This window comes from Mobula birostris, chromosome 21 (assembly GCF_030028105.1).
Source record: "Mobula birostris isolate sMobBir1 chromosome 21, sMobBir1.hap1, whole genome shotgun sequence".
Classification (NCBI taxonomy): Eukaryota; Metazoa; Chordata; class Chondrichthyes; order Myliobatiformes; family Myliobatidae; genus Mobula; species Mobula birostris.
In genome coordinates this window covers 55,755,008-55,776,466 of record NC_092390.1, presented here as the reverse complement: position 1 = coordinate 55,776,466, position 21,459 = coordinate 55,755,008, and the positions used below count along the sequence as shown (strand labels likewise).

Genomic DNA, 21,459 nt, shown 5'->3' with positions numbered 1-21,459 from the left:
AGTGGAATTCATCTTTACGAGGATGTTGCTGGGACCGGAGCACCTGAATTATAGGCAGGGATTGAATAGGTTAGGACCTTAATCCCTGGAGCGCAGGAGTATTGAGGGGAGATTTGATGGAGCTATACAAAATTGTGAGGGGTACGGATAAGGTAAATGAAAGCAGATTTTTCCCACTGAAGTTGGGTGAGATGAGAACTAAAGGTCATAGGTTATGGGTGAAAGGTGAAATATTTTCGGGGAACTTCTTCACTCAAGGAGTGATGCGAGTGTGTAATGAGCTGCAGCGGAAGTTGTGGATAGGGTTTGATTTTAGAGAAGTTTGGATAATTGCATGGGGGGAGGGGTATGGAGGTCTGGTCCAAGTGCAGATCAATGGGACTACACAGAATAACTGTTCAGCACAGACTAGATGGGCCAAAGGGTCTGTTTCTGTGTTGTAATGTTCTCGGACTCTTTATCAGTGCAAAAGGTTCCCTGGTATTCAACTGTGCTGTGCTCACTCTGACAGCAACGTCCAGTTGCGATAAAGAATTCTCAAAGGTGGCAAACTGGGATGCAGAAAGTTTACTTTTATAAATATATTGAAGTGAAAAATAAAAATTGGAAATAAAGCATCTGATTAAGATTTATGCTGAACAATCAGCAAATAGGAGTATTTTAATCAACACACAACAAAGTTGCTGGTGAACGCAGCAGACCAGGCAGCATCTCTAGGAAGAGGTACAGTCGACGTTTCGGGCTGAGACCCTGAGAGGGGAAGAAGCTGTTCCTGAATCATTGAGTGTGCACGTTAAGGCTCTTGTACCTCCTCCCTGATGGTAGCAATGAGAAGAGGGCACGTCCTGGGTGATGGGGGTTTTTAATGACAGATGCCACCATTTTGAGGCGTCGTGCCTAGAAGGTGTCAGGGATGCTAGGGAAATTGTGCCCACGATGGAGCTGACTGAGCTCACGACATTCTGCAGCTTATTTCGATCCTGATGGTCTAACTAGTATTCAACAAATTTGAGGTTAGATTTTTCAGGGTACCATGTGGGTGAGAATGACTTAAAAATACCCGGAATTCTTGTCATTTCATAAGTTATCTACATGTCGTAGAAGGGTGTGAAACCACAGATCCAGTACAATAGTCAGCAATTAAAATGATTTCTGTATCTCACTGTTTGACAATACTCAACTCTCAATGTTGCTGTTATTTTCTTGGAGTAACCAGAAACTGTGAATGTTTTGCTATTGTTGCACTTGAAAATTCAGATCATAGTCTCACAGCAATGGCTGGAGGGGTGGAGATATGTCTCTACCAAAGGAGGTGTAAGGCTCTCCTTCCTTCCACAACCTGCAGGTCACCCTTGGGTGAGGTGTAGCACCTGCTGAGCCCCCCAGTCAGCGTCACGTGAAGCCATGGGAGCAGCTGGTGGATGGTCGTACGAGCAGCTGGTGCACATCACAAGTCCTGGTTATGTGACCACTGACACCAGGCAGACAATCTCTGAAGAGTATTGATAATGGCTGGGGTCACCCATTTTGTAAAGACACTGCCCAGAAGGCAGCAATGGTAAACCACTTCTGTAGAAAACAAGTTCGCCAAGAACAATCATGGTCACGAGACCAAGATCACCCATGTCATACGGCATGGCACATAATGATAAGTTTCAAGAGTTCAATATTTTTTTGTAAAACTGGATTGTTGTAAGCTTATGGCAAACAGTTTTGTGTTTCATCCTAGCATATTTCATTTATCCAAAGCTGACAAAGAAGCATTCTATTTTCAGGCACCCTTACTACAAGTCTATCCATACTATCCTTTGGCCCTCCTTTACAACAAGCTGTGATCTTCTACACTGGTACCTTTACAGTTTAAACTATCTTCTTTGTGTATAGAGCAAGGCTGCAGTTTACTGGTCAGATGATTTGAATATAGCTATCATACCAAGTGCCATTGACAAAATTGTGAATACATTTCACTGGATCATTCAATTAAGCCTTGATGTGACAATTTGCAGGTTACGCTTTGCTTCAAACAGTCTGTCAGTGCATCATCTTGACAGTCAAACTAAAGAAACAGCATTGGATATTTTCTAAACACAGAAATCTGCAGGTGCTGGAAATGCAAAGCAACAGATACAAAATGCTGGAGAAGCTCGATGTTGGACCAAGACCCTCCTTCAGGACTGAAAAAGAAGGGGAAGACGACGGAATAAAAACATCAACTGGACATTAATTTCCGTAGATGCTGCCGAACCTGTTGAGTTCCTCCAGCATTGTGTGTGTTCCTGTGGATATTTTATATTTTTGTTGATGGTGGGGGTGTTGAGTGATGATGGGGTCTGCTGTTTGTGTGGAGGCAGGTAGTATTTGTTGTGTTTATAGACCTGAGGTTGACAGATAGCGATAAATTGTCGTATACTGTGATCTAATAACATGGTGAATCACGCACCAGAGATTGAATTGCCAACTCCTTCCTGTTCCTGATCACCATAGATGTCAGCTCTGCACCTGAACCTCCAATCGAGGAGGAATGCTGTTTCATTTGGCTCTATTCATGGGTATTCATGTATGGTTGAAGAACAATTAAACCACGGCTTCAGGTCAGTGTACAGGGTCAGTCTGGAAGTTACTTTGTGAACATGCTACCTCTGCTTATTTTAGTTGAATGATTTAGTTGAAGTTCAAGTTTATTGTCATCTCACCTGTACATAAATACAACCAAATGAAACCATGTTCCCTTGGACCATGTTGACCCACAGAACATAAATCACACATAGCACATAAACCAAAATATTACCATAAGTAAATTAATAAAATACAATTCAAAGTGCATGTAGTGTGTGGCACAGGTAAGCAGTAAACCACTCACTGTCCTAGTGTTGAGATCTCGGGGGAGGCAGGGTATTCATCAGTCTCATGGCCTGAGGGAAGAAGCTGTTACCCAGTCTGGCAGTCCTAGTCCTGACGCTCCTGAACCTCCTCCCTGGCAGTAGTGGGTCAAAGAGGTTGTGGGATGGGTGGTAGGGATCCTCAACAATGCTTTGGGTCCTTTGCCTACAACGCTCCCAGTAAGTGTCACAGATAGGGGGAGGGCGACCCTGATGATCCTCTTGGTGGTTTTACGACCATCTGTAGGGTCTTGCAGGCCGATGCTTTGTAGCTTCCATACTGCTTAATGGTACGGCCAGATAGGACACTCACGATGGTACTCTGACAGAAAGTTGTTCGAATGGTGGTGAGGAGCTTTGCTCACCTTAATCTCTTCAAAGTGTGAACGCTGCTGTGCCTTGACTATTGAAAAGGTTCGATTGTCGGTTCTGTGCACAGCAAGGAACTTTGTGCTCTTTACTCTCTCCAGGGTAGAACTGTTGAAGTGCAATGGAGAGTGGTCAACCTGTTTCTTCCTGAAGTCCACAATCATCTCTGTTGTCTTGTCTGCGTTGAGAGTCAGGCTCTTGTCTCACACCATTTGACAAGCCCCTCTAACTCCTAAGCCAGCTCTTCATAGTTGCTGATGAGGCCAGTCACTGTAGCATTATCAGCGAGCTTGATGCAGTTTGAGCTGGATCTGGCAGTGCAGTCGTGAGTCAGCAGTGTGCTGAGCACACAGCCCTGGGGGGCATCAGTGCTCAGCGTGATGGAGCTTGAGATGTTGCTGCCAACTTGGACTGACTGAGGTCACATTGCACATTTAGATGGACATGTGACGTGAAGATTTTTACTCCTCATGTATATGGAGGGTGTGAGTAATAAAGATGATTCAATTCAAATCCAGTTACAGAGAGGATTGTTGAGTCCGAAAGAGGATAGTTTATTCACCGGCCTCTGGGGGATGATGTTAAACACTAAACTGATGTTGATGAATAACATCCTGGTGTATGGGTCACCGTTTTCTAGGTGGGACACGACGGTCATGGCATCATCAATGGACTGGTTTGAGCAGTAGGCAAATTGGAAAGAGTCCAATGTCACTGGAAGGTGGGATTTTTATACAATTCATTATCAGCCACTCAAAGCACTTCCTAATTGTTGAAGTCAGTGCCACTGGGTGGTAATTGTTTAGGCTAGTTACCGTTGCTCTTTTGGGCACTAGAATCTGGTGGAATCTTCAATTTCACAACTCAGTCCTGCATCCAGTTCATCTTCCCAATGATGCAGCAAGTCATATTTGACTTGATAAAATGAGAGATTGCACTATTTTCCACCCACCCATCTCTTGTGTAAACGTTTTGTTCAAAAGTCTGTTGTGTGCTGATTCATTTAATGGGTTGAATTGCCGTAACATTGGAGCAATTGTCACTGAGGCAGAGGAAGCCAATCCTTTGATATCTCACCTATCTTGGTTTTCTTTTCAGATTTTGCATGGCGGCTCCTTCTAATTCGCCAGAAAGCACTGGTTGGAAAGCTTCCAGAAGAACATGAAGTTTACAAAATAACCAAAATAGCAGTCATCCCTCTTTCTGAAGCAGAACCTCAGGATCTGGAATTGGAGGTAAAAACATTCCTATGTTTCTTTTCACCTGCAGGGTCTAAAGTTGTGATTTTTATTATTGAGTTCAATTCTGTTCCTTGGAAAGTAGCAATGGGCAAATAGTTACTGCATCTTAAATACATCTTGGCCTGTCTTGGAATATGTCGTTCACATCAGACTGCACAAGTTTGAGAAAACTGTTCCCAAAGCCTGCAAGATACAAGTTTACAAAGTTTGTGTTGAGGTGTATCCAAAACTGCTTTTACAAGTTCAGAGTTGCTCAAATCTGGCCTTGCAGCATTGGATAGTAGGGAATTGAAAAATAAATAAGCAACTGCACTTATAAGATCTTTTGGTGTGTTTCAAGCAGACTCAGTTGCAGAGTTAATCATCTTCCCACAGCAGGTGACGTGTCCCGGGGTAGGGCACAGAGGCCGCAGCTGTTACTGATGAACATTACAAAGATGACTGCATCTTTTTCCAGACCTTGGCAGTCACATTTGAGAGGAAGTTGATGACTGTCTCATTCTTAATTTGGCTCCCTCAAGGGCAGAATTTATTAGATGCACTTGTAGAAATCCCCCAGTTCATTCCCAACCCTTAACAAGAAATTCCAGGTTACTGGAAAAACAAGTAATTTTCATTTCTGTCTGTGAATGAGGTCTTTTTGCAATTGATTTTCTGATGTTCAGGTTCTGGGGTTTTTAAGTATTGATTACTCTGATGCCCATCGTGGTCTGGAGCAGGTGCTGTTATGACAGTTAGGTAATTGCCTTTTATTTCCTTGAGATCCTGTTTAGGCTAGCAATGGAATAGGCCTGTTAGATTATGACCCAGGAGACTTTGGAAGTTCAAAACAGGTGGTCTAACTACCTGGTTGACTGGGGTATAATCTGGATAATCGATGATAGGATGAAGAATGGGGGAACAAAGTGATAATGCTCCTGGTGAGGTAACAAGGGTGGTATATGATCTTTCTGTTTTGAAGTCCTATGTATAGACTGGAAAAACCAAATAAAGACAAGTTGTATCAAGATCGCTTATATCCTCTAGGTGAACTTTGTGGTTACCGTGTTATAAAGGGTCATGCAAATGGAGTTATGAGCATAATAGTATTTTCTTGCATAGTTTCTCAAACTGGACCACATAAAATTTGTGTGGTTTGAAGAAGATGGCGCCAGTGAGCAACGCAACGAAAAGCGACGTCCTTCAGACAGTTCGCGAAACTACTTCTTTTACTTCTTTCAAACATGATTGTGCTACTGTTGGAACCTGTGATTTACATTTTGATGGGGTTTTTTTTGAGCCGATTAAACAATCTGGTGCTTTGTGGTTTCTGAGGGAGTTTGGTGAGGTTTCAAGCAGCGTGTGTGGCTGGAGACCCATGATTAACTCCCTTTCTCATTGATTAAAGCATCAAGGAAGACTGAAATCAATGTAGACGAGAGCAGAAGGTGAGCTGGTGTTCAGTGCCATCTGCCTGCATTTGACCAGTCTCTGTGAAAATGAATCTCAGGGTTGTATACGGCATACATCCTTTGATAATGTACTTTGAATCTTGGATCTTACACAAATGAATGAGTTCTTGTGGCTGGTCATCTATTTTAACGCTTTTTGGTGCCATTTATATAATTTAAGATGGCAAAGTTTCCTTGATTCAGTGCAATTTGCAATGCTGGTGAAATGAGCCGCATTTGTTCCCGTCATTAGATATGAATATTTAATTTTCTTTGCACCATTCTCCCTCATTAGAGATACCATGGTATTTTGGGAAGCAGTGATACAGAAGATTTGAGGTGCTGTGAACAAAATACCTTCATTTTGAACAGCACAATCCTTTGGCAGCTGTGAGTTTTTAGCTCCTGCATGTGATTAACCTGAAATTCTTTCTAACCTATCAGTCAGGATCATAGTTGCTAAGAATTAAAATAATATTGCTGAGAAGTTTAGTGTTTTTAATACATATATAATGCTCTATTTATTTTATAACCTTGTTTGAGTACTCTAATTTCTGCTCTGAGTTGCCTGAACTCTGGTTCTTGAACTTGGATAATGCTTTGATCAAAGAGAGAAAGGAACAAGCTTTGTGAAGTTGTTTGATGCATACAGTCAGCGTGTTGAGAATCAAATTTCCAGCACTTAGATTGATTGAAGTTGCACTGGCAAGAATGTACGAGTTCAGCTTTCTTTTGTCTGTCAGCCCAGGTTGTTTCTAAACCATAACTTAAAGAGTAAATTGTATTGGTATTTGCTTTGATCAATATGAAGGCCAATTAGAGACAAAATTATTGTTGTGCAACATTTTCTGTTATCACAAAATTCAAGACTTTTTTTTTAAAAGAAGCTCAGTACATTGAACTAATGTTAGAAAGCTGAATCTCAGCAGGTGGTTGTACTCTGTGTAGAGACAGCAGTTTGCGTAGGAGCCAGAAGCAGATTTTCCCAGTGGCCAACCATGTTAATTCCTATCTCAATTCCCATTACGAAATGATGGTCCGCGGCCGCCTCTTCTGCCATGATGAGGCCACTCTCCGGGTGGAGGAGGAACACCTCATATTCCATCTGTTTAACCTCCAACCTGATGTTGTGAATGTTGATTTCTCCTTCCGATTTTTTTTTTTTCGTTTTCTTCCTTTCCTTCTTTCCTTTTCTATTTCCCACTCTGGCCTCTTGCCTCTCCTCCTCCCCTGCCTACCGCCTCCCCCTGGTGTCCCTTCCTCCCTTTCCCCATGATTCACTCTCCTCTCCTAGCAGGTTCCTTCCTCTCCAGCCATTTATCTTTCCTACCCACCTGGCTTCACCTATCATCTTCCAGCTATCCTCCTCTCCACCCCCCACACCCCACCTTTTTATTCCTTCATCATCCCCCTTCCTTTCCACTCCTGAAGAATGGTTTCCACCTGAAACATTGACTGTTTATCCATTGTCATAGATGCTGCCTGACCTACTGAGTTCCTTCAGCATTTAGTGTAGGAGTCTGCGGTTCTCTACTCACTGGCAGAAGTGGAGTAGGAGCAAGCGATCTTTAACGCCGAGCACTAGCTGCTTGGATAGCAGAAAGTGGTTCTACAAAGCATCAAGGAAATCGCTTTTATTTAAGATGTTGTTCAGCCTGTGTTGCCTGTAATTGGTAAAGTAGCGGTTAGCACATTCACTTTTAGTACCTGTGATCACTGGCATTCGATTACCGGCACTGTCTGTAAGGAGCTTGTATGTTCTCCTTATGACAGCATGTGTTTCCTTAGGTGCTCGGGTTTCATCGCACATCCCAAAGACGTGTGGTCAGGGTTGGTCAGATTTGGGCGTGACGTGCTGGCGCCAGAATTGTAGTGGCACTTGTAGGCCGTCCCCAGCACCTCTCAAACAATGCTGCAAGTGATGTTTCGATGAACGTGTGGCAAGTAAAGCTAATAATTTTTTTTCCTCTTTTAAAGTTGCATTTTAAGTGAAGAGTGGAAAATGTGAAGGTGTGATTATTTCTGCAATTGCATGTCAGCTTGCAGCTTCTCGATGTATGAATGGAAATCAAATTCCATGCACTGTGATTTCACCAAATCAGCTCACTCTTCACCCATTTCCTGTACTGATTCGATTTGTCGCGCTGCTGCTTTGACATACAGTGTCGGCTGAATGGGCCTTCATTCAGTCTATGTATTGGACAGAGGCCCAAGACAATGGCTAGGGCCTTTACCCTACTCACTTCATTCACACACTTCATCTTGCTATCCCTAGCTGTCTGAGCTAGGGTTGATCTTTGCCTTAATTGACCTCATTTTGTTTTGACCACGCAGATGTTTAGTCACCTTAACCATTGCCTCCTCCTTAGCATTTATTTCACTTAACTCCATTCTCTCTAGGTTTACTAACTTCAATTTCTGTCCTGTCCATCTTTCACACAGTATAAAGTTGAGTTTCTCCGAGTTCTCGTATTAAGTAGCCTGTAGCTGCCTTTATTTCCCTCGTGCTCACTGCCTTAAGTTGCTTCATACTGCACCATCATCATGATGTGCCATGTTGTATGACATCATCATCATGTGCCGTGTCATATGATTGTTCTTCGCAAGTTTTTCTACAGAAGTAGTTTGCCATTGCTGCCTTCTGGGCATTGTCTTTACAAGACAGGCGACCACAGTCATTATCAATACTCTTCAGAGACTGCCTGCCGCCAGTGGTCGCAAAACCAGGATGTGACATACACCAGCTGCTCATATCACCATCCACAACCTGCTCCCATGGCTTCACGTGACCCTGATCGGCGGAGGGTAAGCAGGTGTTACACCTTGCCCAAGGATGACCTGCAGACTAGCGGAGGGAAGGAGCACCTTACACTTCAACACGAGGAAATCTACAGATGCTGGAATTTCAAGCAACACACATAAAAATTGCTGGTGAACGCAGCAGACCAGGCAGCATCTCTGGGAAGAGGTACAGTCGACGTTTTGGGCCGAGACCCTTCGTCAGGACTAACTGAAAGAAGAGCTAGTAAGAGATTTGATAGTGGGAGGGGGAGGGGGAGATCCAAAATGGTCGGAGAAGACAGGAGGGGGAGGGATGGAGCCAAGAGCTGGACAGGTGATAGGCAAAAGGGATATGAGAGGATCATGGGACAGGAGGCCCAGGGAGAAGGAAAAGGGGGGGAACCCAGAGGATGGGCAAGGGGTATAGTCAGAGGGACAGAGGGAGAAAAAGGAGAGAGAGAGAAAAAGAATGTGTGTATATAAATAAATAACGGATGGGGTACGAGGGGGAGGTGGGGCATTAGCAGAAGTTAGAGAAGTCAATGTTCATGCCATCAGGTTGGAGGCTACCCAGACGGAATATAAGGTGTTGTTCCTCCAACCTGAGTGTGGCTTCATCTTTACAGTAGAGGAGGCCATGGATAGACATGTCAGACATATCCACCTTACTCTTCCTTTGTAGAGATGTATCTCGAGCCTGACACCCATCATTTTGCAGCAGAGCCTGAAGTTAGATGTTACCTCCATGTTTTCCAATCCCTCTGCAAACTTGTCACCACCTCTGTAACCTGCTCCAGACTTCCCGAATATTACTCAGATTCTGAGCGCTTACTAATTGTTATTGCTTCACCAATGGTCTCTGTGATTTCAGCTGCCAATGCTCAAAGCTTGGGAGTTCATTTTCCTAATTTCTCCCCATTCCTATCTCGTTTATCTTCAAGATTCGTCTTAAGGGTAGTGTCTGTGCGAGCAGCACATCAGTGTAGTGTTTAGCATAATGCTTTAGCGTACTGGAAACCCCCATAACCGCATGAGTTTCCTCCAGGTCGACCCCTTTCCTCCCACAGTCTTTTTGGTTAATAAACAAACTATCTGAATCCTGCTAGGGTGCCTGAAACTTTTGCACAGCACTGTAGTAATTTTGTGTATTTTACTGTAATGCTGCTGCTGCAAAAAAACTTCATGACATATGATGAAACACCTGATTCTGATATGGATCTGTATTGGGCACTGAGAGTAGGAAGGGAGCAGGGAGAGGGAAGCACCAGAGGGACATGCTTTACTGATCAATAAGCCAGTTGTTTGGAATCATATGACCTTGCCTGGTGCCACCTGTCCCACACTCCTTCTGTGGCGCTCCACCCTCACCATTCTCAAAATCCTCTGCTCTCGCAGACTTACAAACTTCCTCTCTGCTCCACGTTGACAAATATAGTACTGTGCAAAAGCCTTGGTCACCCTGGCTATATGTATGTGCCTCAGACTTTTGCACAGTACTGGAGATTCCTGGGTTGTTCTTTTGAATCTTTTTTTTAAATTTTTGAAGTTCAACAAGAAGTGTTTGCTCTGCACTTGCATTTCGAGTGAGTGTGTTCAAGAAGCAGCATTAGATTAAGTTGACTTCTGTCCTAGGCACTTAGTCAGCCTGCAGTCTGTTTCGTGCAGTGAATTGCATTTGTGGTAATTGGTTCTAAAAATACCTTTACAACAATATGATGGCAGCATATTACTGCAGGGGCTCTGTCACTGCACTAATTAAGCTTGATCTGTTGGTGCCAACACTTGTTCATTACTACCAATATGTTTTTTTTTGTAATTTGGAGCTTCCTGTACTTGTGTGTGGCTGCAGAATAGAGCCATCGTGTGTAGACTAACTATGGCTGGGCTGATTGGCGTAGATGTCTGCCAGTGCAGCTACTCATGAAATTCCGCCTCGCTGCATTAAAGCTCCAGATTTCCATTCACCAGTTATGGGTGCCACCCAAGTTGGTGCTTGGCAAATCATCCTTGCTCTGACTATGTTATGCGCAGTTAGCCCGGTCGTTCTGTAAATCCCCTGGTCCTCTATTTTACAATTTTCCCTTGGACCAGGAGTTCCCAACCTGGGGTTCACAGACCCCTGGCTTAATGATATGGTCTATGGCTTAAAGGTTGGGAACCCCTGCCTTAAAGCACGTGCGTGTAAAGCAATGAGTCAGACCGGTTCTTGGAAGGAAAGGGAAGGACGAAGCTGATTTCCAGGCTGGACAAGCAGATCCCTCTGTAGGGACAGGAAGAATGAATCCTGGTCCTGTTGGGCCACTTGCTTTCTACAAATACTGCTTGACATGTGCAATTCCTTCAGCAATTTGTTGCTTAGGATTAGCTGTTGGCTGTATGAGGAGCTATCTTAAAACACAAAATGCTTATGAAACACTTGTTCAAAATATGCATTCGTCTGGTTTGTTTGAAGAGAGAAAAGGATTAAGCTTCTCTATGCTGGCCATCTTGCCTCCCCACTCCGTCCCGAAAGAGTGTCGGCCAGAAATGTCGACAATTACTTCCCTCCCAATGATGCTCTGAGATCCCCCAGCAGAGTGTTCACTGCTGCAGACTCCAGCATCTGCCATCTCTCATGTCTCCATAATCTAGAGCAGCTCAATAACTTGCATTGATTAAATAAGGTAGACCAAGTTTATATACCTGTGATAGGATCCTTTATTGAAGAACTTAGCAGTTGATGTTCAGACATTCACGTCAAGATTATGAGGGACTGTTCAGCTCGCCGCTCCGTGATATTTACTTGGGCCTATGCTGAACTGAGGTTGTGGCTTCATGTCTATGGATGGGCTGTTTCAGTTCTGAACATTATTTGCTTACTTTTATTGTTCGCACAATTTGTTTTTTCCTCTCTGCACATTGGGTGTTTGACAGTCTTTTTTTTAATGGGTTCTTTTGGGTTTCTTTGTTTCGTGGCTGCCTGTTAAAAGACGAATCTCAAGGTTGTATAAAGTATGCATACCTTGATAATAAGTGTACTTTGAATTTTAACAGCTGGGATTAATAAAACTGTCAAAAGCAGACTGGCAGATATCAGCCAAAACCACCAACCCCACTTTCATGAAAGTCTATCTTGGGAAATGATTGATTCAGTAATATACTGTATGACAGTCGTGGTTCAAAAAAATGTACTTTAAAGGATGTAAGAATGGCCTGATTCTTTGGGTCCAATCTTTGGCCTTAACAGGTGTATCTGTGCATTGTTGAGGAGGTACAGTGTAGATTAGTGTGGTTTGAAGAGAAAGCTGATCTATAAAGTTAAATGTCAAAGATTTTGACTAACTTTAGCTGCCTCCTTGCAATGGTGTGGTTCCATAATACCCTTGTGGATATGTGGAAGATGATGCACCTGCTCATTTCCTTGAGGATACAAATCCTACTTGGGGATTTCTAATTATGTTGCCAAGGGATGGTCCTTGTCTAATTGGTGCTGCTGTCTAAATTGAAGTAGCGCTGGAGAGATCTACAAAGGTGCTAGAAAGTTTGTGAACCCTGTGGAATTTTCTCTATTTCTGCACAAATATGACCTAAAATGTGATCAGATCTTCACACAAATCCCAAATCTAGATAAAGAGAATACAATTAAATAGTAACACAAAAACTTTTATACTTGGTCATTTATTAATTGAGGAAAATGATCCAATATTACATGTATTTGTTGGTAAAAGTATGTGAACCTCTGGGGTAAAGCTGTCTACAGAAGCTATTTGGAGTCAGGTGTTCCAATCAATGAGATGAGATTGGATGTGTGGGTTGTTGAGGTGCCCAGCCCTATATTTAATAAAAAGACACACAAAGTCAAGTTCTCTTCTCAAGAAAGATCTATTTATGAGCACCATGCCTCGATCAAAGCAACTTTCAGAGGACCTTAGAAGAAGAATTTCAAAAGCATTTCTGAAGACTTGAGTGTTCATCAGTAAGAGAAATTGTCTCCAAATGGAGGAAATTCAGTAGTTAGGAGTGGCCGTCCTTCAAAGATCAAACCAAGAGCACAACGTGCAATGCTGAAGGAGGTGAAAAAGAACCAAGGGTAAAAGCAAAAGACCTGCAGAAATCTCTAGAACTTGCTAGAGTCTGTGTTCATGCGTCCACTATAAGAAAAACACTGAACAAGAATGGGGTTCATGGAAGGATCCACTGTTCTCCAAAACAAACATTGCTGCACGTATCAAGTTTGCAAAAGACCACCTGGATGTTCCACAGTACTTCAATGTTCTGTGGACAGATGGGACAACAGTTGAACTTTTTGGCAGGAATGCACGTTGGACCACTGGCATAGGTCGTGCAATTTGTTGTTATGCAACAGCAGTACATTACAACACAAAGAAATGAAATTTCAATGTGTCTGTGTAAGTGTATAAATATTTAGTTAAATTTAATAAATCGTGCAAAAAGAGGAAAAGAATTGTAGTGAGTTAGTGTCCGTGAGTCAATGTCCATTCAGAAATCAGATGGCAGAGGGGAAGAAGTGGTTCCTGAATCACTGACTGTGTGCCTTCAGGCTCCTGTACCTCCTCCCAGATGATAGCAGCACGAAGGGGGCATGTCCAGGGTGGTGGGGAGTTCTTAGTGATGGATGCCGCCTTTTTGAGGCATCGCGTCTTGAAGATGTCCTGGATACTATGGAGGCTAGTGCCCATGATGGAGCTGGCTGAGTTTACAACTTTCTGCAGCTTTTTTTCGATCCTGTGCAGTGGCCCCCTCCATACCAGACAGAGATGCAGCCAATTAGCATGCTCTCTGTAGAAATCTGTGAGCATCTTTGGCGACGTGCCAAATCTCCTCAAACTCCTAATGAAATAGAGCTGCTGTCGTGCCTTCTTTGTAACTGCAACAATATGTTCGACCCAGGATAGATCTTCAGAGATGTTAACGATAACCAGTTAGACAAATAATGGGCATCTGTGAGATGAGGCTCTGTAATCGTTCTGCACCAGGATAGTATTCTGTCCCAGTCTTTCATATCCCGTCAAGGGCTTTCATATCCCTTCCTCCGCAATCACCTTCAGCTTGGGACTCCTGGTTTAATAAGGAGTGTGGAACAGCACCAAGAATTCCTAATATGAAGAGCAATTGTGTACCGGACAGTGGAATTATCAAATTATTTACAGAGCTAAGCAATCTTACAAGGAGAGGATCACACCCAGTCTGTCATCCTGTCACAGCCATCGTCAGTAGAGGCTGACACACGGGAGGTGGGGGAGAAAGGAAGAGAAGTGGGCCAATGATAGATGTGTGTTTGTTCCTTGTTTTATTGCAATATGTTTAATATATGTATAATAAATAATGGATCAATTGAAGAAACTGTATAGATTACAGCCAATCAGACAGGTCAGAGGTTGAAGTTTTGTGCTTAAAAATTTGCAGTGAGTTAGCACTGTTACATGGCAGTGTTTGCTTTTTGTGTTATAATCGATTTTCTCCAGATGAAAGCAATTACTCAAAATTTGGGCTCAAAAAGAGGTGGTGGATATTTTGGTACTCAAAATCCTCTGAATTTAATTGGTCTGGCAATTTTATAACTCTGGACCCTCTGCCTTTTCAAACCACTTACTTCAAGTGTTGTGGAATATATATTGCTGTTGGTTTGCACATCCTCTGGAAGTGGTTTGCCTGCTGTTGCACTGAAGTTCAGAGGGGTGGAACCGTGAAGAGGATGCTTGTTTAACAGGGGTTACAACTCGTGACATCTGTATTAATGGGAAGCATGGAGTGAACTTGGTACTTTTCCACTTCAATCACGCCTGGAGTCAGTACCACTGGGAATAATTGTGCACGTGATTATTATCAGCTGTAGTTTGAATAGTGATTTTAGTATACTGCTGTCAAGATTCAACCTAGCTTTGACTGCAACACATTGATATGATATTCCACTTAATCACTGTGGATCAGGGGTCACTGTGAAAATAATACTTACTGCCTGTTACCCTGCTGGCGTTTAGGGCAGCAATGAAGATCCTTCACCTCCGTCTGTAAGAAAGGATTCTTCAATGCTGTTTCCATAACAATTGTTTTTTGACCTGTCAGGGTTGTTAGCCCTGAGCTGAACCCCTGAACCTGGAGGACCACTCTTAGTCTGGTCTCTACCCTTTGACCTGTTTGGCATGGGTGACCCTGCCAAGATCCAAAGCATAAAGCCCTGACTCCAGCCAACATAGCTCTCTGGGTCATTGAGGCACGCAAGCCTCCAAACCCTACGACAATGTTGTGGTCCTCTTGGAGGTGTGTATATAATATGACGGATATAATCCAGCAAGGCGTAGCATTTTCCTGCTTGCTGTTAGCTCAGTGCTCAGGCTTCACCTGGTTTCATATTCCTGTTTTCCAAATATGCTGTTTAATTATAATTTTAAAAATGTTATTTTCTAAATGGGAGGTAAATTCAGAAACTGGAGGTGTAAAGGTTTAGATACCCTAAAGGTTAACTTGCATTTTGAGTCAGCAGTAAGGAAGGCAAATGCAACATTAGCATTCATTCTGAGAGGAGTAGGGTATAAAAATAAATGATGCAATGCTAAGGTTTTATAAGGCATTGGTTAGACTACATTTGGAGTATGGTAAGCAGTTTTGGGCTCCATATCAAAGGAAGGATGTGCTGGTGTTGGAGAGGGTCCAGAGGAGGTTCGAGTGATTCCAGGAATGAAAGTGTTAATAGGTGAGGAGCGTTTGCTGGCTCCGAACCTGTACTCATTGGAGTTTGGAAAAATGAGGGGAATCTCAGAGAAACCTATCGAATATAAGGCCTAGATAGTGTGGACATGGAGAATATGTTTCCTGTAGAGGGGGAGTTTAGGACCAGAGGGCACAGCCTCTGAACAGAAGGATCCCCTTTTAGGACAGATGAAGAATTTCTTCAGCCTGAGGGTGGTGAATCTGTGGAATTCATTGCCAAGACGCCTGTGGAGCCCAAGTCAGTGAGTATATTTAACGTGGAGGTCAATAGGTTCTTGATTAGTAAGAGCCTGTCCAAAGGTTACGGGGAGAAAGCAGAAGAATGGGGTTGAGAGTGATAATAATTCAGCCATAATGTAATGGTGGAGCAAACTCGATGGGCTGAATGGCCTAATTCTTCATCCTATGTCTTAAATCACCTCAAATAGTAATTATTTCATATTGGTATTAATTTTCAGAATATTTAATTTTCAATGTTCAGTGGAGTCTGTATTTTGATACCTATCTGCTTTTTTGGTACTAAGGTAATACTGGGTCAGATTGTAAGGTTAACTAATAGAATAATTTCTCAAGAGAAAATTGTTTGTGTGGTGCACAGCCAAGTGTGACATTGCTTGAAGAACAAATTCTTTCCACATCTAACCTCTTCCTGCTACCCAGTGAACAATGGTATCATTTTTGTTTAATGTTGTTAAGTGATTAGAGACTTATTACTAAACAACAAGCACTTCTAGGTGCAAGCAGATTTTTGAGAATTGGGTTCTGAAGTATTAATAGATTAAGTACATTGTATTTCCATTTTGAAGAATTATGGCGTATACAGTAAATGCTTCTATTTTTAAAAATATCATACAAAATCCTCGAGGAACTCAGCAGCTCAGGCAGCATCTATGAAAATGAATAAACAGTTGACATTTCGGGCCGAGACCCTTCTTAGGACTGTTCTTCAGGACTTTTCTATTTAGAGAACATTCTGTACTTTAAATATTGTCAGAAATAGCTATTTATTGATTTCAGATAATTAACTTAAGGGTGTAAATAAAGGAGGTTCAAAATGGGGAAGAGCAATTGTGTTTGCAGTTCATTCTCATTTTCTCATGGCATTGGAGGCCAGTCAGCCCTTCAAGTCAATGCTAGCCCTTGGAGCAATCCCATCAGTCCCTGTGTCTCGTGTCTCATGCTCATTAGCTCTCCCACTTTCTTCTGCCCATCCAGGCACTCTGAGGCATTTTATGGTGGCTCGTCAACCCAAGGATGTGATTAAATTTTAAGTTCAAATTTCAGAGTGCATTTATTATCAAATTATGTACGCTGTATACAACCACAAACGAGAAAATCTGTAGATGCAGGAAATCCGAGCAACACACACAAAGTGCTGGAGGAACTCAGCAGGCCAGGCAGCATCTATGGACGTTTCGAGCAGAGACCCTTTGGAAAGGTTGGGGAAAAAGAGATGAGTAGATTTAAAAGGTGAGGTGATAGGTGAAACTGCTGGGGGAGTGGGGAAGTAAAGAGCTGGGAAGTTGGTTGGCTGGAGAAGGGGGAATCTCATTGGAGAGCATAGAAGGCCATGGAAGAAAGAGAAGTGGGGGAGGAGCACCAGATGGACAGGCAAGGAGAGAAGGTGAGAGAGGAAAAGAAAAGGGGATCGGGGGTGGTCCATCAGCAGAAGTTCGAGAAATCGATATTCATGTCATCAGGTTGGAGACTTCCCAGAAGGAATATAAGGTGTTGTTCCTCCAACCCGAGTGTGGTCTCATTGTGACGGTAGAGGAGGCCACAGATAGACATATCGGAATGGGATGTGGAATTAAAATGGGTGGCACTGGGAGATCCTGATTTTTTTTTGGTGGATGGAGCATAGATGCCCGGTGAAGCTTATCTCCTTATTCCTTGCCTGCCCGTGAACTGTAATACTTAGCCTCTGGGGGGAGAGATAAATGTTGTTGAACATTTCAGCATTTACAGATATAGTGGAAAGCTCAGCTCTTTGTGGATTCATTGTAATATGGGAATGTTTATCTGTAGAATGGAGAGCTTCTACCGGACATTAGATCCTAACCTGTTTAGCATGTAAACAAGGGTAACTAATCACCTTGGCTTCACTGTTCCATTACCCATCTGTTAAAGTGATGTTGTTTTCCAAAGCAGTGACGGTGCTTCCGGTGCTTCAGTAGAAAGCAAACTGCACACCCAGCCAAATTGTGCACTGATGCGTTAAACCCTGAAGCATCCTTGGCATGAACAACCAAGCTAGTTCTTGCTACAGTACAAATCAAACTAATTCAGCAGGAAGGAAATATGGTTTTATCATGAAATTAGGCTAATATCTAGCATCACTGATAGCTTGTCTCAGCTCTTCATAATCTTAAAACGCCACTTCGTGGCATTGCATGACAGTGACATCTGCAATGATATTACGCATTTTGTAATGTCAGAGCTCTAATATAGCACCTCGGGTGTGTGACTAACCTACCCCAGGTTTCAGAAAATTGCCAGTGCTCCTCTCTGCACCTCTACATGCCCCTTTTTCCAGCCCATCCTCCGATGCTGGCCACTATCCCCACTGGTTTTGACAAATTTTCAGTTATTAGGACATAAGTATGAATGGCAGTTTTGTGTCCTGCCTGCAGTCTGTGTATTTGCACTTTCCCCCATACGAAGAAGACTTGGCTGAATTGTCTTTCTACCTACATATATGCCAAGATTTCCTTTCATTGATATGGTTCCCAATTCTGCACACAGCAAATTAATTAATGGTTTTTATGAGCTTGTTATTATCTTAAAACTTTTCTAAACCTTTTGTGCTTCAACTTAGAATCCCATTAATGTCAGAAGCTGATTTATGGGCTTTTGATGCTTTCTGAGATGCTCTATGAACCTATATTCAAGAAGTCTCAGCAGAATTTCAGTTTAAAAGTGGAATATAATTACTGCTGTTCTATCACCAAAATGTGTCCTGTCACCTGACGTGTGGATTAATATATAGCTGGTGGAAATTGTACTCCCATCCTACTAACAAATTTGCAGTTTCATCTGCTGTTCTAAAGCGATTCCTAAATTTGATGTCATCTGCAAACAGGAAGGTGCAGCCAAGTACACAACAGCCAGTTAGTCTACTGACCCACACACTTTGAAGTGGAGAGCAACTTGAAACATTTGGAGAAAACCCAAGTGGTCCACAGAGCCGGCCAGTGAGGTCAGGATTTAGCAGATTGCTGGAGTTGAGGCAGGAGCTTTACAACAGCCTTTCATTTGCATCAGCATTATTACATTAAATGGTATTCAGGCCACTGAAGTTTTCTACTCAACATCCATCTACAAGACCTCTGGAATATGTTTTTTGGGATTTCTGCTGTCTTCCACACCCCCACATTATACTGCACAGAAACACGTCCAACTCTTCTATGTCAACCAGTGGACACTCTTTATATTAATCCTATTACACAGCTCTTGCTCCATACCTCTCTATGCTGAGGCAATTCAAGTGTTCATCTAGACCCTCCTGGAGTGTATTTGGTAGTGCATTCTTTAGGTGAAGAAAGCCCCCCCCCCAAAACCTCATTTCCCCTATGAATCTATTTTCCCCTTAAACCTATGTCCTCAAGTTTTATTTACCTCTGATCTGAGGAAAAGGTTTTACTCCCTTTATGATGTTATATACCTTAATCCTGTCCCCTCTTAATCTCTGCTCCAGAGAGAATGGAGCTACCTTCTCCAATCACTCCTCATAACAGAGCTTCTCCATCTGGAGAGTCTTGTGGGTACTCTCTCCATCACAATTACATCCTTCCTGTAGCTTGGTGAACACTGCATGCAGTACTGACCAAGGTTTTGTAAAGTTGGAGCATAATCTCCCTATTTCTGCACTTGATGGCAGAATAATGAAGGTCAATATCCCAATAGTCATCCTAACCACATTATCCATCAATGTTGTGCTCTTCAATGAGCCATGGCTTTGTAGTCAGAGGTCCCTCTGTTACTCAGACTCTGTAAGATATCACTGTTCATGGTGCATGTCCTAGCTTTATTAGCACTCCATAATGCATCACCTCACATCTGGATTAAACACCACTTGTCACTTTTCAGCCTGTTTCACCAACACCCTGTTATCTCCCCGTAGTTCAAGATTACTTTCCAGTACTCATGGAATCCAAGGTTTAGACCATGTCAAGTTCTGGATGCAATCCTCAACTAAACATTTTTTTTCAGCTTTCATGAAGCTGTTCTTGTTGTTGAACTGTATCCAGTTCATCATTGCCTTCTCTGTACTTTTGAGCGAATGCAGAATCACAAAAGCCACCATTTTGAATCACAAAGCAATGTAGTGCTACAGTATTGTTAATATTTCCTTCTAAAGGTCTACCCAAACCAGAAGCCTTGGGTAAATAGTTCAGTGTGTGTTACTCTCAGTACAAGGGATAAAGCCTTTGCCTTTGGAGATCACATGAGCTCGAGATGCCACAATGATTTACGTAGAGCCATCAAGGTGGCAAAACAGTGAAAAGGACAAAATCCAGTCACAACTCTGTGACAATGACACATGCAGCGTACAGCAAGGACTGCACACCATCGTGGGCTTCAAGAGGAAAGGCAGCAGTACAGCCAACATTGCTGCCTTGCTCCTGGACGAGCTGAAGGATTTTTATGCTCGATTCGAGGTTGATAGGACTGAAGCCTCGAGGAGAGCTGCTGACGAGACCTGCACCTTGGTCATTTCTGAGGCTGAGGTAGGTAGAACATTCCAACATGTCAACAGCCGCAGGGCAGCAGTATCCCAGGGCACGTCCTCAAAGTGTACGGAACTGCTGGCTGGTGTGTTTACGGACATTTATAATCTTTCCCTCTCCCAGTGTGTAGTGCCCTCCTGTTTCAAATTGTCCATCATTGTCCCTGTACCTAAGAAAACCAAGGTAGCATGGCCAAACAACTGGCACCCTGTCACACTCACCTCAGTTATAAGCAAGTGCTTTGAGAGGCTGGTTAAAAACTGTGTCTGCAGCATGCTACCACCCATACTGGACCCCCCACAACTTGCCTAATGATGGAGCTGGTCTACTGATAACTCCATAGCCACAACACTACACAACGTCCTCACTCACCTGGAGAAGAGGGATCCTATAATGGATAGGTTTAAAACTTAAAAACAATACTTAAAATCTTTGTCTGGTGTTTGGGTTATCTTGAAAACCAAGGTTCCCTACACCTGTTATAAGACCACATGGTATAAGAGCAGAATTAGGCCATTTGGCCCAATGAGTCTACACCATTTTGTCATAACTGATTCATTTTCCCTCTCAGCCCCAATCTCCTGCCTTCTCCCCGTATCCCTTCATGCCCCGACTAATCAAGAATCTGTTAACCTCTGCTTTAAGTATTTGTAAGGACTTGAGCCTCCACAGTTGCTTGTGGCAACGAATTCCACAGATTCACCACTCTCTGGCTGAAGAAATTCCTCCTCATTTCTCTTCTAAAAGGACGTCTCTCTATTCTGAGGCTGTGCTTCCTGATCTTAGACTCCCCACCATAGAAGACATCCTCTCCACTCTATCGAGGCCTTTCAACATCCGTTAGGTTTCAGTGAGGTCACCTCTTGTTCTCTGGAATTCCAGTGAGTACAGGTCCAGAGCCATCAAACACTCTTCATGTGACAAGCCTTTCAATCCTGGAATCATTTTTGTGAACTTCTTTTTCTTCTGTGAGTATTCTTCATGCGTAGCGTCAAGTTACTGTCATTTGCATGAGTGCAGTGAGGTATAGCTACTATGGAAAAACTTACACCATCCTTACAGGCATTTTGGTTTAGACATCACAACATAACTGGTCATATATTATGCCAGACAGTGAAGAGACTGCAAATAAAAAAAAGCAGAGACAAAACCTTGCTAGTGAAAGAGATAGTCCTTAGGGTTCTGTTGCTGAACTCTGATTAGAGCTATGCAGGTGAGTTTGTGATTGTTGACAAGTAGCAGTTCTTAAACCTGATGGTGTGAGATTTCATGCTTCTGTAAATCTTGCCCAATGGTAGCTGTGAGGCGTGGGGATTCA

The 21,459-nt window shown here is 42.9% G+C and overlaps 1 protein-coding gene across 2 annotated transcripts in view; it reads left to right on the top strand.

Moving 5' to 3' along the window:
- The window catches only part of inpp5f (inositol polyphosphate-5-phosphatase F), a 267,473-nt gene that overhangs the window by 138,162 nt on the left and 107,852 nt on the right, over positions 1–21,459 (top strand). For both annotated transcript variants that reach the window (XM_072239523.1, XM_072239522.1), the window contains one exon: positions 4,347–4,483. In XM_072239523.1, coding sequence (XP_072095624.1) covers positions 4,347–4,483 — 137 coding nt within the window. The remainder of the gene's footprint in view (positions 1–4,346; positions 4,484–21,459) is intronic.